General features: G+C 42.9%; 1 protein-coding gene across 4 annotated transcripts in view; it reads right to left on the bottom strand.

The window, feature by feature from the left end:
* Positions 1–1,158: 1,158 nt before the first annotated feature.
* The window catches only part of srgap2 (SLIT-ROBO Rho GTPase activating protein 2), a 56,789-nt gene continuing 41,600 nt past the window's right edge, over positions 1,159–16,347 (bottom strand). For all 4 annotated transcript variants that reach the window (XM_085273662.1, XM_085273664.1, XM_085273663.1 and 1 more), the window contains exons 4-23: positions 15,741–15,803; positions 14,404–14,619; positions 13,969–14,097; positions 12,568–12,789; positions 12,377–12,478; positions 12,069–12,263; positions 11,856–11,940; positions 11,246–11,273; positions 10,915–10,945; positions 10,183–10,243; positions 9,895–9,972; positions 9,654–9,788; positions 9,463–9,568; positions 7,094–7,318; positions 6,181–6,260; positions 5,650–5,848; positions 4,790–4,927; positions 4,394–4,610; positions 4,186–4,296; positions 1,159–4,090 (exon numbers count right to left, since the gene is read on the bottom strand). In XM_085273662.1, the coding sequence (XP_085129788.1) occupies positions 3,560–4,090; positions 4,186–4,296; positions 4,394–4,610; positions 4,790–4,927; positions 5,650–5,848; positions 6,181–6,260; positions 7,094–7,318; positions 9,463–9,568; positions 9,654–9,788; positions 9,895–9,972; positions 10,183–10,243; positions 10,915–10,945; positions 11,246–11,273; positions 11,856–11,940; positions 12,069–12,263; positions 12,377–12,478; positions 12,568–12,789; positions 13,969–14,097; positions 14,404–14,619; positions 15,741–15,803 (2,952 nt within the window). In that variant the 3' untranslated portion in view covers positions 1,159–3,559. The remainder of the gene's footprint in view (positions 4,091–4,185; positions 4,297–4,393; positions 4,611–4,789; positions 4,928–5,649; positions 5,849–6,180; positions 6,261–7,093; positions 7,319–9,462; positions 9,569–9,653; positions 9,789–9,894; positions 9,973–10,182; positions 10,244–10,914; positions 10,946–11,245; positions 11,274–11,855; positions 11,941–12,068; positions 12,264–12,376; positions 12,479–12,567; positions 12,790–13,968; positions 14,098–14,403; positions 14,620–15,740; positions 15,804–16,347) is intronic.

The following is a 16,347-nucleotide window of genomic DNA, read 5'->3' as shown; positions in this document are numbered from 1 at the left end:
AATGTAGTTTCCCTCTGTGCCTGTGTGAGAGTGACTGCCGTGAGAGTACGCAGATCAGATCAGAGAAACTGGGGCTGGAAAACCCAGGAGCCATACTGGGAATATGTTTTTGCTAGAGGGAAGTTGTAGCAAAAAAACAAACAAAAACAAAAAACACCAACAAAACTTTGCTACTCTCTTACATAACCATACAATAGTTTTAAGTGTACTTGGTAATGAATGCTCTTATTTATCTCTGTGCATTTTGCTCCTTTCACCACTGACTTCCCCAAAGAATTAGATTAAAATGAAAATTGGCCGCTTAATTTTGCTGTTTGTGTGTTTTTAGCGCTTTATTAGCAAGTGTTTCATTACTCCTCCTTAGCATGCCATTTGTGTTATGTTTATCCACCTGTTACTGTTACAGCATGTACAGCTATCACTGCTGTACATGCTGTAACTATGTACAGCTGTCACTCCTACTACATCACTGCCAGCATTAATCATAATCATCATAGTATCAGATCTGTATTTATAAATGGCATACTAAGGAGGAGTAATGAGATATAAATGATGAGTTAAGCATTTGCTAATGGAAAATATGTTGTAATCAACCGGATTTACGGAAGGGTTATATAGAAATTACTTATTTTGCAATCGTCTTTATTACTGTGTTATTGTGACTACACCATAATCCATCCAGTCCTTATCAGACCTTTTTAGACTGATGGCAATATGATATTTTTTAATACTTCAATAAAATATATATAATTGGTGTCCCTGTATAAACATAATATCACCACACAATGCTACATTGCCCCCATTTAATGTTCATATTTGACCGACTCTTCTCCCGTTTCACAGTCTTTTCTAATGTTGAAGATATATAATATATGCATTCATCCAACTTTCTGTGTGGCACTTTGCAGAGTTCTTTGAGAGTTCTGCACGGCTTAAGGGATTTTCTGACTTTCTTAACATTAAATCGATTAAACTCCCCTTTGGACAGCTGTATCTTCGTGCCGTGGATATTTGTTTATTACGTCTTACTAATGCACAATAGTAAGACGTAATAAACAAATAACAGTGGACAGACATAAAATTGGAAATAACGTTTTAAAGAACGACTTCCTGGGAGTTTCATGTTGTCAATTTATTGTTACAAACAAATCAAGAATCTTTATAGCAAGCAATGTTTATTAAAAAAAACAAAAGAACAAAAAAGCAGATCTACAACAAGAACTACACGTGGAATATTATATAAGGCCTATTTGATTAAACTACTATTGCTATTACTGTACAATATTGTACCAAAAAAAGAGTGTACCTCTGTAATGTACAACATTGTATTTACAAAGTAAATCTGAACACAGGATTCTCCAGTAATACAGAGACAACTATAAATAGATTTGACATTACGGTCTTTTTTTTGTTTTGTTTTTAAGTTCTGTCATTTTCAAACTGACACAAAAATGCATATGTAACAATATTCAACGCCTACATTATCATCCCCACACAGTTAGTCCACATGCAAGCCAAGTTGTTCAAGTGCACGATGATTGATTTGAGATCAAAAGAGGCTCCCAGTTCCCTTTGGACAGCACAACTGGGACAAAACACACCAACCACCCACATGCATGGTGTGTATGTGCGAGAGTGTTTGTGCCGACAATGTCATTTCATGTTTCTGCACCACAACCACACACACGAACACACATGCACGCGCGCACAATCCCTCCAGTTCTCATGATGAGGTAAGAGCAACACAAATACACAAGGTAACACACAATCAGTATACAGTGATTAAAAATAAACCTTAACACTAACAAATCATTGCCTGGGAGAGAGAGAGCATCCATGAGTGCACTATGTGCTGGGTAATGTGAGTTTAGCATTTGTTCAACACGGTTACAAAAAAAGGCTTTCTTTCTTGGATCTGGGTGAAGACAACTGGCAAACGAAGACATTTTAAGTATCCCTGTACGCTTTTTATCTGGTGACATTTATACAGTGCATATTTGTTCAGCGCTCAGGCGGCCAGCACTCCAAAACACCGGAGAAGTTTCTGTGTGTCTCCAGGCAGTCGCTGTTGGTTGGCATCCATTTTTGCTTAGGCAAGGGCTGGGTGAGGTGCATACATACTCTGCCAATGCGTGCCTGACACAGGAGCACGCATGTGCATTTACCCAGGTGGCTACAAAACTCCACAATTTACAAATTCTGAGCATAAAAACCCCAAAAAAAAAAAACAAAAAACCCCAAATGAGAATATAAACAAACTTTGCTTAAGAACGTATTTGATGAGGTGGTTGGTTGTGCTTTTATATAAACACACTCAGGAGGAATCTCAGCTCCGTGCTTCCAGTTATCATTGTGATTATTAAATATACATACACACTGTTAGAATAATCAAAACTCCTTTTTTTACGGCTATGTTTGAAGGATGTCGTTAAAAGGAGCAAAATGTAGCTCTGTTTGGAGTTGGACTCGGACAGCTGCTGCTGCTGCAGTGGCTGCAGTCAGCGGCCCCCAGCATGCAAGGAAAACCTGAAAGGGGTTTAGCTGCCACAAAACAAAAGCACTGCCACGCACATACGTTTAAAGAAAACGTACGTTTGCATGTACAGTCCAACACTACATAGGAAAATGCTGGGTCTTCAGTGGTCCCCTACACACAAAACCGAGCTGCAGGAGACGAGCAGCACATAATGCCACAAACTACCAGGGTTTAGCATTTGTATTGCTTTACGTAGACTTAAAATTATTGTTGGCCATGTTATTTTATGCTCCTGTTGTGGTGCGAATACAAAAAAAGAAATATTAAAAAATAAGAATATTTCGAAATGATATTGAACACTGAAGGAAAAAGGCAAAGTAAAGCTCTCCATCATATGACTTGCACAGGTATTTGGACCAGTTTTCTTTTCTTTTTGTTATCATCCCAAAAGTCTGCCTTTACCTCCAGCTTTCCACTTCTGAAGCAGCAGGTCAGTGTGTGAGTTAGAGGTTAGCATTTCACAGTCTGTTCTCTGAAATCTGGTCTGCTAGTCACGGGGTCATTAAAAAGATAAAAAACGCTGTCTACTATACAAAAAACCAAACAAATTAAAAAAAACAGTGCTTTTTATTCCTCACATAAATCTGTGTATAAAAGGCAAGTAACACTCTTGCACGCCCACTCAAATGGAATTTCATACAACGCAAACTAGTGTATGCAAGCTCCAGGGCCTGTATGAGTCCACCCTGAGTCCTGCTCCCCTGTACAAGATTTGAAAATCCAGCAACGTCTGGAATCTCTGTGGTGGCAAGAAGGAAAAAAAGAGAGAAGAAGTGTCTTTTGCTTTATCAGTGATAGTTGAGCTGTAGTAAAGCAGAGCTGGCAGGAGAGGGCAGATTAAAAACTTGACACTAAATTGAACATGGCATCATAAGGAACTCATCTGGTCTCCAAGTAGTGAATGCTACATGTGAGAATTGGGTTACGGGTCCTATGTGTAACAAGCGAAGCGCTTTTGGCACCTGACAGAAGAGCTGCAAGAATCTTAAGAGTTTGCAAGAATCAGGATTTCCATTTTGGGACTTAAGCAGGGCAAGATTTATCATTAGACTGGGATGGAGGGGGAGGGGGAGGCGTGTGGGGGAGAGAGTGTGTGTGGCCTGCAGGTGGAGGAGGAGGCGTAGGGGGAACAGTGGAGGTTGGGGAGCCCATTGCTGGACTGCCGCTACCTCCTCCACCCTTTGGGAACACCACCGGCTTGGGCCTTGTTGCTGGCGGGCGCGACTCTCTGAAGGAAGATAGGGATGAGGAGTGAGAGGTGGACAAAGACGGGGACGTGGCAGAGGGCAGGGGGCTCCGTGGCTGGCTCTTGGCAGGGCGGAAGGAGGAGGGCACGTCGCTAGCTGAGGAGGCGCTGCGCTGGAGTGAATGGGCGTGTGAGCCTCCCTCATTGTCCCGCAACAGACGGGAGTGGAGTGGACTAGAGGGCTCTGAAGCTCCTCCTCCGCTTTTCAGCTGCTCCAGGGTGTCCAGCACCACGTCAGGGGTATGTGTATGTTTCGGGGTGCTCTGTCTTTCCAGCTTACTGAACTCATTTAAGGTTGTTTCAATGTCCTGTAATGAAGGAATCCGACATAAAGTAAACACACACAGACAGAAAGCTGAAATGTTCCAGATGTTTAAACTTGAAGCTGAAATGAAAGCAGTACCTGTGAGAGGGGATCCACCTGGGCTATGACTTCAGGGTCCAGTGGTCTGTGGTTGCTGAAGCTCTTGGAGCGCCCTGCTGTAGTCGTCTTCCGCAACTGTGGACTCTCCACCTAAAAGCAGCACAATGGCCTCAATTAAATGTTTTCCCAGACAGCAATAGTGCAGTCACTCCATGTCTGCATACAAAAGGAGATCCAGTTACACTACCTTGGTCTTGAGTGAGGAGTGGCGAGTAACTGAGTTGAGGATGCTATGAGCGCTCACGGGTCGCTTGTCCCCGGTTTCTTTTACAAGAGCGCCGCCAACAGGAAGAGAAGCGGTCCTCACTCCTCCTCCCCCGCCTCCGCTGGTTCCTGGACTTGTGCTGTCGCTCTCTGAGCGGAACGTTCTTCTGATGTTCCCGGGCTCCGGCCGTTTCCTCAGCCTGAATAACACAAATGTTTTACTCATTTCTTTTCTATACTATTGTGAATCATTACGAAATGTTCATGGAGCTAATGGAAAAACAATCTGAAAAGAATAAAACCACACATGACTAATGTCACAAACTGTCATCTGACTGAAACGTATATATTTTGAGACGTATCTGCACACGATACACACTTGTTCAGGTTGGCCAGATAGATGTCAGCTACATGAGCTCCTGTAGGAGAGGCAGCACTGACTCGAGTGGGTACTCTATCCTCCAGCAGATCCCTGCTGTCCAAGTCTGGCTTTGGACTTCCTCGCCCCACATCAGACCTGGAGGGAAAAAAGAAACACAGCAAAATCGCGTTACTCCCGCTCTGCCTCTGCCTTGCATCAAACCTACAAAGCAGAGAATATAACGCACACTGACACATCTGCAAGAAAAAGCTTATTTTAAAGCTATATAGCAGCTGCTCTTTACTTCCACGCGAACCACGAGCAGTCAAAAAAAAAACAGTCTTAGCTGCATTAAATAAATAATAGAAATCTGCCTTGACCTACTCTTACATTTATACTTGTACAAAAGAAATAAGGTATTTCTCTATATAAATCCCAGATCTCATTGTAGTCATTTGCAATGCAGTTGCAGAACAGTTAGCAACAGCAAAGTGAACATGAGGTTCAGATTTTTGTGCTTGGGTAGCAGGGAGGGAAAATCCTTACACTAACGCAACAAGCCTCTCTGCATGCTTGTTTAAACAAGAGGCTAAGCTGAAGAGGAAATTGATCTGCTATGATATGCAGTCTGTATGACTGCACTTCCTTAGCAACGGGGATTTCCACTGGACTAGTTTCTGTATTTACTCATGGTCAGTGTTTGACATCATTCCAGTTTATGCTTTTGACAGAGGCCTCTTTGTTCTCTGGGTAAAATATTATTATTATAACCAACATTCATATCAGACAAAAATTTTAAAGTAACATCTAATTTAATGAATACAAAAGTCAGCCTCTTAAAATGTATGACGTAGATTAATTACTAGAACAGATCTTACGTGTCTTGGACCACAATATACTGGTGTGGCACCAGTCCATCCACTCCATTGTGTCGTCCCTCCCACCAGTCATCAGAGGCTCGGTGGTACAGAAGCAGAGAGGCACCTTTCTTGAATGACAGCTCCCGACCGGTCCGGCCTGTGTAATCAAACCTAGCGATGGCTTCGATTGGATCAGACTCTGAAACAGCCAAGGAGCCTGAGATTCAGAGAACGGCGGAGAGACAGGGGACGTGGCAGAGGAGCGGAGGAGCAGAGGAGCCGCAAAAATGAGGGAATAGAGAGGTGTAGGAGAGAGGAAGCCTGATTAGCGCATGGCAGGTTAGTGCTGTTTCATTCAGTGACTGCAATCACGTTAAAAATTGCTGCGCAATAACAAAACAGATTAATGGGAGCAAGACGTGAGCTTGCACAAAAAAATTTAAGCCACAGTAAATGGTTAGGAAAGCATGAGATCTCCTAAACTAATGAAAAACAAGCCAGTATATAAAGCACATACAGTGCATGTAGTTAGTTTTGTATGTTACTTACCATCTTCGCTGTTATGGCTGACAGAGACAGTGTCAGGTGCTGGCTCTTCCACAAGAGGGGGCTCACAGTGTTGACTGTCACTACAGTAAATGGAGGGCAGCAGGAGTTAGAGGATGCCATACTTCTCTGATAACTCACAATCTGACCTCAAAATCCTGCACCAAGTTATAACTGCAGACCAAGTTGTGGTCTGCAGTTATATAGAGCCTTTTAAGGTTAGACAGGTTCTACATAGTGCTTAACGTGGTGTTCACCCATTCTGAGCTGCCTGCCATCAAAAACAAATTTGTTTTGGAAGGTTGGTGAATTGAATGTAACAGAAAAACACAGACTGCTGGAATTTCTTTGTCATTTGCAGGGATTGTATAAGATGTTTAAAATATTGAAATGAAACAATCGACTACCCTGTGGATATATTTTCTGTAGCGATGACACAAGCTCACAGAATCATTCTGGTCGATTCAAATAAAGTTAGCATATGCTAGCGTGAATGCAGTCACCATACTTTGTGTGACATACAGTCTGTACAACCGGAATGACTGCCAGCAATCATAATAACTGGTGCCCGGGCTTGTCATTATAGTAAAACTGAAAGTAACCATTGTGTGCGTTGTGGTGTGTGTACACGCTATGCTCTGTGGTTAGGCGGGGCTTTAATCTTTAGTGTGACAGAGGGTAAGCTGATCCTCGTGGCCCCTTACCCAGAGTAGGGCAGACAAGCTGAGCCTCCATCACTCCCCGGCAGCCTCTAAATCAACCCCCACTCCCCATTTCTGGCCTACTCATCATCTCTAAGTCCCTTCTACAGCAGTTTGAAAAACAATTGGAAGATATATCCAGTTAGCTTCAAGAAGCTTTAGTAATTTAAGTTTCATCCCATTGTGATTTATGGGGTTTCTTCCCCAAGCCTCACCAGAAGTCATCTCCAACTCCAGGAATAGTGTAGATGGGGCCTTGCAGGTCTTGCGGTCCAGGAAAGATGGTGTCATGGTGGATGATGATAGTTTTAATGAGTTCGTTGACATGGGCCTGGCAAGAAACCTGGTCATGACCCTCTGGGACAGACATCAGGGTGGGGCCAAAACAGATTGCCAGGTTGTAGGGGTCCATCATGTTTTCCTCGCTGTACTGAGACAGGCTGGGCAGAAGAGAAAGCAGAGTCTCAACATATAAACCCAAACAACCATGACAAGTCATTTATAACCTGGTGATGGAGAGACTCCGACGATGTGTGTGCGCGTTTCAGTGAGTGAGAAGAAGCAGGAGTTTAGGGGTTGACTGTAAATCACTCACGTAAAAGAAACTCCCCTTCTCCACATGAGCTGTCTGGGACCACTTGGTTTACCCATGAGTCTCAAATGTCACGTCTCCCACACCATATTGCTTTTTACCCTTTCTCCCTTTAACTGAAGGGTTTAGTCACGGCTTTTAAGGACGGACTGGACAGAATGGATTGCGTCTCTGCGTGCCGTACATGCACTCAGACAGTTTTTTTGTGGTCTTGCTCTTAGTTTAATATTTCTTTGAACTGATACAAGATTAGTACCTTTGTTAAAAAAGCTTTTTTGTTTGCCCTTCACTTTTTTTTTAAAAGAGATTGGATTTTTGGCTAGTGTGATGAAACTGAGTCCATTTCAGAATATTGAACTACTAAAATAAACTCAATGGAGGAAATTTATTAATTTCACAGAGAGGAAGGCTTACAGTTTCTTGAGTAATAAAGGGCTTGTTATAGTTTCTTTTGTGGACTTTTATGACCCCGAACTTGACTTTCCATGAAAGTTGAAGGATGTTTTGATTCTGTGTGAGATGGCCATATAAAATCGGATGTTTACCAAATAATCAAGTGACTATAGGTCAGAGATTCCCAAAGTGTGGGGCCCGCAAAAAACAAAAAACAAAAAAAGAACCCTTGGACATCATTGACTGGTTTTGTGACGGGGCTCCCACACAAACGCAAAGCTGGAGATGAAGCATCGCCAAATATGTTTCCAAACCAACTTCATTCCAAGCCAAAGACTAGAAAATATGGTGAAGCATATCTTTCCTTTGCCGAGGTAGGTCTCTGCGACAGAATTAGTTTCCCTTGCATCGGGAGCAGCGCTGGGCTCTCCAAATCACGGACAAACAGTCCGTGATTTGTAATTATAAACTATTACAAGAAGTGATTTATTACACTTCTTGTAATAAATAACTACTCCTGACATTTTGGAGATATTAGCTCTTTATACAGTAAAGTTACAGCAGGATACAAATAATATCAGGCTGATCCTGCCACGATTTGTCCCCCGGTTCAAATCACGGACAAACAGTATCCCACAGCTGCTTATGTTTTTAAACCCATTTTGCACAGAGAGGCATTTTTTGAGAAATGTATTGATAGCAATGTTGAATATTATTACACAGGAAAAAAACAACTACACGTAAAATAATCACACCGTGACGCCTCTGCCTTTCTAAATTGAGGGACAGTAACTGCGCATGTGTATGTAAGCGTGTAAAACCTGAAGATAGTCAGATTAACAGTATTTTGTCTCTATCATTCTGCAATTCATCTCATGTAAACAATAACGTGCGCACAGCGTGACATGATCAAAGGCACATACCTTTAACGTTGCGTGACGAACTCTGTGTGGTTGGAGGATGTGTTTGTGCGTGTGTGTGGGGGGGGGGGGAGCAAACACTTTTCTTGTAAAACAAAAGGGGGCCCAGCAAAAAAGTTTGGGAACCACTGCTATAGGTCAAGTGGATCAGAATAGGGCTGCTTATAGTGACCTTTACACGTGGTTAAGCAAGTTTTAGATTTTATGTAGTAGATATTGTTTTTAACCATACTTCCTTTAGACTTCTGCTCTGTGGACTCTTTCTACATTGATTGATACTGAAAGTATATTTCTTCATGAATGAAGATTCAGTGAATTACTTACATTTTTATACATACATTTTGAACTCTGTTGTCCAAATCAACAGTTTGATGACATTTAATTATTAGCAGTAGCTCTGTGATAGGTTTGCATGCCTACTTTTGTGCTGTTTGTTTTAAGATTAGTGAATCCACTGTTCCTACTGTGTCAAAGAGCAGGAGCAGGTTATGTGCGACACAGGAAGTGAAAACACCTGAATTCAAAGATTAAAAGGTGTGGCCCAGTAGGTTTCCCAACAAAGCGTTACACTAGACTGTGCTACCACATTAATACACACCATCTATGTTCAAAATTGTAGTTAGTGATACATCTATAGCTTAATCCCAAACATCTGGCCTCTGAGCGCTCTGGTACTCACTGGTTGAGGAAGGCAAAAAGGTATCTCATGATGATGAGGGTTTTACTTGGTAGGGACTGCAGAACCTTCTTAATATGAACTGCCCGCTCTGTGAGGCTCTCCATTGCTGAAAATGAAAATGAACCCCCATGAGATTACTCACACTCTCAAATTCATAAACACACAAACAGCCAAAAGGAAGTAACACTTACAGACACAGGATATCAGGTCATGGAAGACTTCTTTAGGGAAGAGGGCGTGATCCAGGCCTCTAAAGTAAAGCTTGAGCACACCAGCAATTGAGTCCATGTCATGGTCATTTTGGTCCCCTGCGAGCGGGTCCTCACCTACACCGGATGAGAAGAGGAGGGACCGTGGGACACAACGGATAATAACGCGCTAGATAAACACAACAGAGGGGAAATGCTTGTTTTTCCTGCAGGACAGTGTTACCTCTCTCAAAAGCATTCTTGATGTCATTGACTTCCACTTGTGAGCCTGACACTCTGAAGATTCCCTCATGCTGCAGACCTACACACATACACAACCGCACACAAGTCAATATCAATTCCCTTGTTCAATTTCAGAGATTCACAAATCTGAAATTAGAGGGAAGAATTCTGATACATTTTTTCCAGTTCAAAGAGATCCAGAACCAATCGCATTTGTAGTAGTTTAACCAATCAGCAGAGAGAAAAAAGCTGATCCTAAACCTATCACTTCACCGCAGAATTTCCTCACCATGGCGACTGATGAAGCGGATGCAGCTCTCAACCATCAGGGGAATGGTTTCGCCCGACTCCTGCAATAAGAGGGAAAAGAGTTACTCCTGTCAGAGGAAGAAAACGGCACATTTCTTTCTTCTGACATGTCTGCAAATGCACATGCATGGGTGCACACATTTAGAAGGAACGGGTATCAGACATGGGGGAAGGACAGTGGGCACTGGGTTCCCAGCTGTTGCTAGGAGACAGCACCTTTTCCTTTTCCCTTTGTTTGTTTGGGGATTCCAAAAAAATCTCTGGCAGTGAGTCCAAGGAATCCATATTAGACAGTACATGCTCAGAATATAAAGATATTTCATCACAGTTATGTTTTTTTTTTTTTTAGATATAATTTAAAATTAACAATTACTGGGATTACATTTTAAGCCAGCGCTTAAAACAAACACAACCACAAGGGGGAGCTACAAACACCAGATTCTCTCATGAAAAGGTTGCCTGCTGATCAGCTACTACAGATGCAACTGTAGAAGCAGACATGTACGTTTGTGCATTGCTATATCGGGTTACATTAAAATGAGTAATACGATACAAATAATAGGTACAAATTCACCCTATGGGAGGAGGATGTTGTGAGAAATCACGTGCCCTGAGTTAAAAACAAAGCACACACACACACACACACACACACACACACACACACACACACACACACACACACACACACACAAAATGCTCAAAAAATAATTACCTGCTTCCGTACTGTTGAGTTTCTCCGTCCGCTACGCAGCAGAGAGGGAAAAGGGAAAAAAAGAACGGCACTCTGTCATTATGTCTCCAGAGAAAGTCTATTTATACTCCCAACTCTGGTAATACTCTATTTGTATACACAGACACACATGGACATGTGTTGAGGATATCTATAAACACTGACAAGGAAAATAATAACCCTGCCTGCCAAGAAATCAGGCTTTAACACTGCTTTGGTAAATATGTGTGTGAATATATATGTGTGTGTGTGCGCGCATGTGTGGGTCCCTATATGTGTATATTAGCATATTTCCTTCCTACGCCACACCTACCTGGCAAGGCAACAGTCAGTCTTCTGACCTAAAATAGGGAGAAGCAGGAAGGAAAAGGGGATGGGGGTGGAGTGGGGTAAAGGGAGTTATGACAGAGAAGAGAGAGATAGGCAGTTATAGCAGAAACAGGACGCATGAGGAAATTTGTCTGATGGAACAGAAAAAAAAGAGAAACACACTTCCCACTTTTAGCTTTACACACACACACAACTCAGGAGGGGTTCTCCCACAACGCTGTGAACTGGATAGCACTTTCAGCCCACTGCTACACCTTCCCCACACACAAACTAAGTTAAGCAAACAGCTGCATCCACATATGGTCACTGTCACTTTGACCTACCCTCGCCCTCTGTCACACACACTGAACGTGTGGATATTAGATATATTAAAATGATTCTGCTTCCCTGCGTTGCTCACTGATGCGCCCCACTGCACCACTCATCTCTCAGATTTGTTCCCTGTTTAGCCTCTGGGCACCAGACTGTTCATGAATCCTGAATCCTCCTCAGTCCCACTGGAGGACTCCCAGCACGTAAACACTCACCCAGATGGGAAGGAAAAAAGATCAACTTCTAAAAGATATGAAGGACATTTTGGCAGTCATACTCACCCTCTCCTAGGGTCTTCTTGATGAGGTCATGCTTGGCCTCCAGCTTGGTGATCAGGTTCCTGCCTTCCAGAAACTCCTTCAGCTTCTACAACACATACAAAGACACACATGATGAAGTTACAGTTTGTGCAGATTATCCTTTCCAGCCAACACAAATGAACATTAATGACCAGAGTCATTGCTAGATAAATGATAGCATTAATTGGAACTGACTGTGAAGTAAAACTGCTCCGTCTCCTGCTGATTGGCCCGTCGCTTGGCCAGGCTGGGTTTGCTGAGATAGGATTCACAAGTGGATTTGACTGACTCCATGCTGTTGCTGTGCTGGAAGCACTCGGAGACATCATAGTCCTCCACAGTCACCATGTCTTGAATGGTGGACAGAGTAGCCTCCATGGTTTTCTTCACCTGAATGGCAGCAATGATATAAAACAGGCTGGGATTAACACGCAGCGCAGGTGGAAAGTGTGGGAGGCTAAATGTATAAATAAAACGAGAAGAAGAAAAGAAACATGCCCGACCTCATCATTCTCAATCTTAAGCGTGGAGAGGCGGGATTGCAGCTGCTGACACCTCTGGATCAGGTCGCTTTCAAGTGGCGACTGTGCACACATCACTCCCATCTATAAATGAAAAAAATAAAAACTACACATATTAGAACAATCACATTTATACACTTACTCTAACACACAAACGAGCAACGCGACTCTACCGTGTCTCCCATGTGGGACTGAAAGTCAAAGCGAGCTGGTGGGCAGAAGACATTGTTGTAGGTCTCCATCAGTTTCTGTTTGTCCCCGTTGGCTTCAAGACTCTCTGTGGCTCCCTCTAGAGCACCAAGCCCTGTTTGTTTGGATGTTTCCACATTCTGTTCAGCAGACAAGTAGGTCCTCAGCGCTCGGTGGAGGCTGGCATGGTAGCCCAGGTCACAGCACTATCACACATGCAGACATATGGTATGAATAAACATTATTGGTTAAAAAAAAACAACCCCACTCTCTTTAACTTTGTAATTTTTATAGTTTTGCCCCTTTGTTCTGCAATTCATTCATTTATTCAGTGGCACATGGGAAATGTTTAGAGAGAAAGCCAGAAACAGACCAGAAACACTGAATTAACATGGTATATGACAGTGTCACTAGACTTCTCCCACACATTGCTGACCTGTATTTTTATGTCAGCATCATTTATCAAATACAAGTGGAAAGTGCTGTACGATCAATATCGTCTTACTACAATAACCGTAGTCTACCCTAACTTCTCCTTAATGGTATTCATTCAAAATATATTTTAAAAAAGCTGTTACAAAGAACTTTTTTAAACCTGACCCTCGAAGTCTGATGAATGAATGAACATTGTGATATTGGAGAGGAGGAATATCTTGCTAAAAGAAAAAAGAAGTGCTGATAATAATATTGGTTCTGCTGTTTTACGATAGCATATGTCCCTCTCTCTGTACCTGCTACTATTAAGTGATTTCATGGTTATTTATCATGAAGTACCATAAAGATGTGTCATTTTGAAAACATAAAACTGGATATAATCTAATACCTAAAGGTGTAGCAGTTTACTTACAGGATGAATAAATACAGAAAAAAGGCTGAATACATGCTGAGATAAGTATCCTCTTTTCCAGCAACAGGAAGCTGTCCAGTGCCATTGGGGCCGCTGGAGCTTTCTGTGACACTCAGGTCATGAGCCTGTTTCGCTGCCCTTTCAGGTCACCCTTGCAGAAACTGTTTATGCATACACATGAATAATTGCATGATTACTGCTTCCTTAATTTGCTTCACAGGCATGATAGGAACACTGTCTCCAGCTGGTACCTGCTTGCTGGTTCCAAGCAAAATTATACACAATTTTTAAACTAAAACGAAACAAAAAAACCTGTAAAAAAACAAACAAACAAATAAATAGAACTGATGTATTGCTACATGCCACCTCCTACCTAGTTAAATGTTGCTTGTCCAGACACGTGTCAGTTTCTTCAGAAATGAAACGTGCTGATGACTGCTTCGTTATTTCAACAGGCCGTGACGCGTTATAATCAAGCAGAGGAGCCACCGCTGGCTCAAACGCAGACACAACAACAACGCGGTGCGCTTATACTCACATCAATGATGTCAGAGAGGTCATGGATGTAATATTTGAAGACGCAGCTGTTGGTGGCCTCGAGGGCGAGCAGGTACTCATTTCTGGCTTTGATGGCCTTCAGTCTGTTCTCTGTGTACTTAGCTTGCCTCTGATAAGAGAGGAAAGAAGAATAGGGACAGAATGAGAGAAGGAAGAGAGAGGGTTAATATGTGTTTCAGTGTAACGTCTCAGTATTGATTGCCGGTAATAAGAAGAGAGGAACCGTGCTGGTGTGACAGGCTCCAGTAATAATAAACAGGGTTAGCAATAAGCCAAGCGCACACTTATAAATCATTCATGAGACACAAACATAGATCTGTCTGACAACAGGTGGGGAGCCCAGAAACAGCCGTCATCTATCTGCTCGCTCCCCTCGATTTGCCCTCCCCCCTTAATCCCACGCAGGCTTGCTCACCTTCTCCTTCATCTTCTCGATTTTTTTGACGCTGGAACGCCGGACGGGTTTCTCGTCCATCTTTATGCTGGCCAGGGTGTCTGGGGAACGCGGCGTTTGGCGGTCATCCTGTCGACCAGAGCGCCCCATCTGCTTCTCCTCCTGCTTCTCTGCCTCCTTGAGCTTGGACTCAGCATTGATGCTGTCAGTGTTGTACATGTGGTATGTCTTCATCACCTGGAAACAAGGGTCGAGATTTGTAGACAAACACAAATGTGTGTCTCTTCGCTCACTTCTGGCTCCGTATCAAAAGCGGGCCTTTTGCCAGTGAGCAAGCGAAGCACCAAAGCTCAGTGCACACACAGCTCAAAACACCAATTGGCTCTCTTTTCTGGATAAACCTCGAGCAATGGCTGGCTTCAAAATATTGAAGAGAAGGCGTCACAGCACCGTGCTGGACGGCAGAGGGGTGTGGTTTGAGTTTACCGTGAAGAGTTAAACACGTGAAACGAGAGCGTGTGCAGCGTCAGCCTTATTCAAGCGACCACCACTAGAGCCATCATTATGCTGTTCTGCTCAAACCCTCCAGCAACACTGCAGACAGACACACTGGTTTGTCTATGAGCAAGCATGTGAGCGTCACTCAAACCAGATCTATTCCTATCTCTTACTATAGACTATAATTACAGTGCAAAAGTTGCTTTTATGGGCCTGGCTGAGCCTTAGCTGAAGCTTTAAGCTGTAGTAGAAAACCCACACACGCAGACAGTGAAACACACTCAGACTGCTTTAGTGCTTTCGGCAGTAGCATGAAAATGTGGAGCCAGACTCTTAGATGCCCGTGATGGTGGAAGAAGACAGTGAGGTTTGGCATGTTTAACACAATCACCATTTAGCTTTGGCACATCCGCTAATCAGCTTTAAAAACAGGGTACAGTTGAATTTGATGTCATTAGTTTTGCAGGCATTTTGGTGGTGAACCAAAGGAGTAGATCGAGCAAAATATTAAATATGAATGTGACGATACTGCTAACTAAAAACTTTAGGGGCCCTGAAGGCACCATAAAGCTGATGACGGCAAGAAATGCTGCTCAAATTCACACCTGGTGGTCGTACTCCACAGAACGTAAGGAAATGACTGAGGTAACTGTAGTTAAACTGTTTACTTTCTTATGAGCTCATATTTGTCTAAATACACTGTGAAAAAAGGTAAAAGAAAGCAGTTTTAGTGTCTGCTAACACCTACCCATAGCACAACAAGGGTAGGGCTCTTTCTCATTGTTCTGTATGAAATGCAGGCGATCGTGAGACAAAATTATAATCTTGCTTGTGACTGTAATAAAAAGGGTTTTCCTTACCGAGTAAAGCTCATTAAGAACTTTCAACAGGTCTTCTTGCAGCTGTAAGCCAACCTCTTTGCTCTGATGAGACAGAGAGAGAGACAAACAGAGAGCACATGTGGTGAAACAGTCCCAACCATTGACACAGTGTTATAACTTGCAGCTTCTAAGGGCTGTCCACTGATGGGGTCCCACTATACCCACTCAGCCATGTGGTCGATCAATAAATCAAGAGTAGATTATCTGGCCAAACAGCAGTGGACAAGTGTCTAATCCAGACAAATGAGTGAGGCGGTAATGGTCCCGATGGATGTGGAGCTACAGATACTGATCTCTACATGATGGCCGAGATGGCGAGAGGACAAAAGAGCTAAGGACAGGGTGGGATGACGAAGTGGCAAAAGACAGAAAAAGAAACAAGAGAGGGAGGACAGGGAGTCATACAGGCGCTACCATTCTCCAGACATAACTGCCAGGAGCCACTACTGACTGATGACTTCACAGCAGCCCACAGATGAGTAGACTCCACACACATTAGTGCACACACATGAATAAACACACACATCCATTCAGAGCCCTTCTCAACATTTCTATGTTAGGACTTTGCTAATCTGCTAAAAGGGCA

This window comes from Mchenga conophoros, linkage group LG5 (genome assembly GCF_057382185.1).
Source record: "Mchenga conophoros isolate Kocher_MC1m ecotype Shallow Benthic linkage group LG5, M_conophoros_male_GT1.1, whole genome shotgun sequence".
Classification (NCBI taxonomy): domain Eukaryota; kingdom Metazoa; phylum Chordata; class Actinopteri; order Cichliformes; family Cichlidae; genus Mchenga; species Mchenga conophoros.
This window is presented reverse-complemented; position numbering and strand designations above follow the sequence as displayed.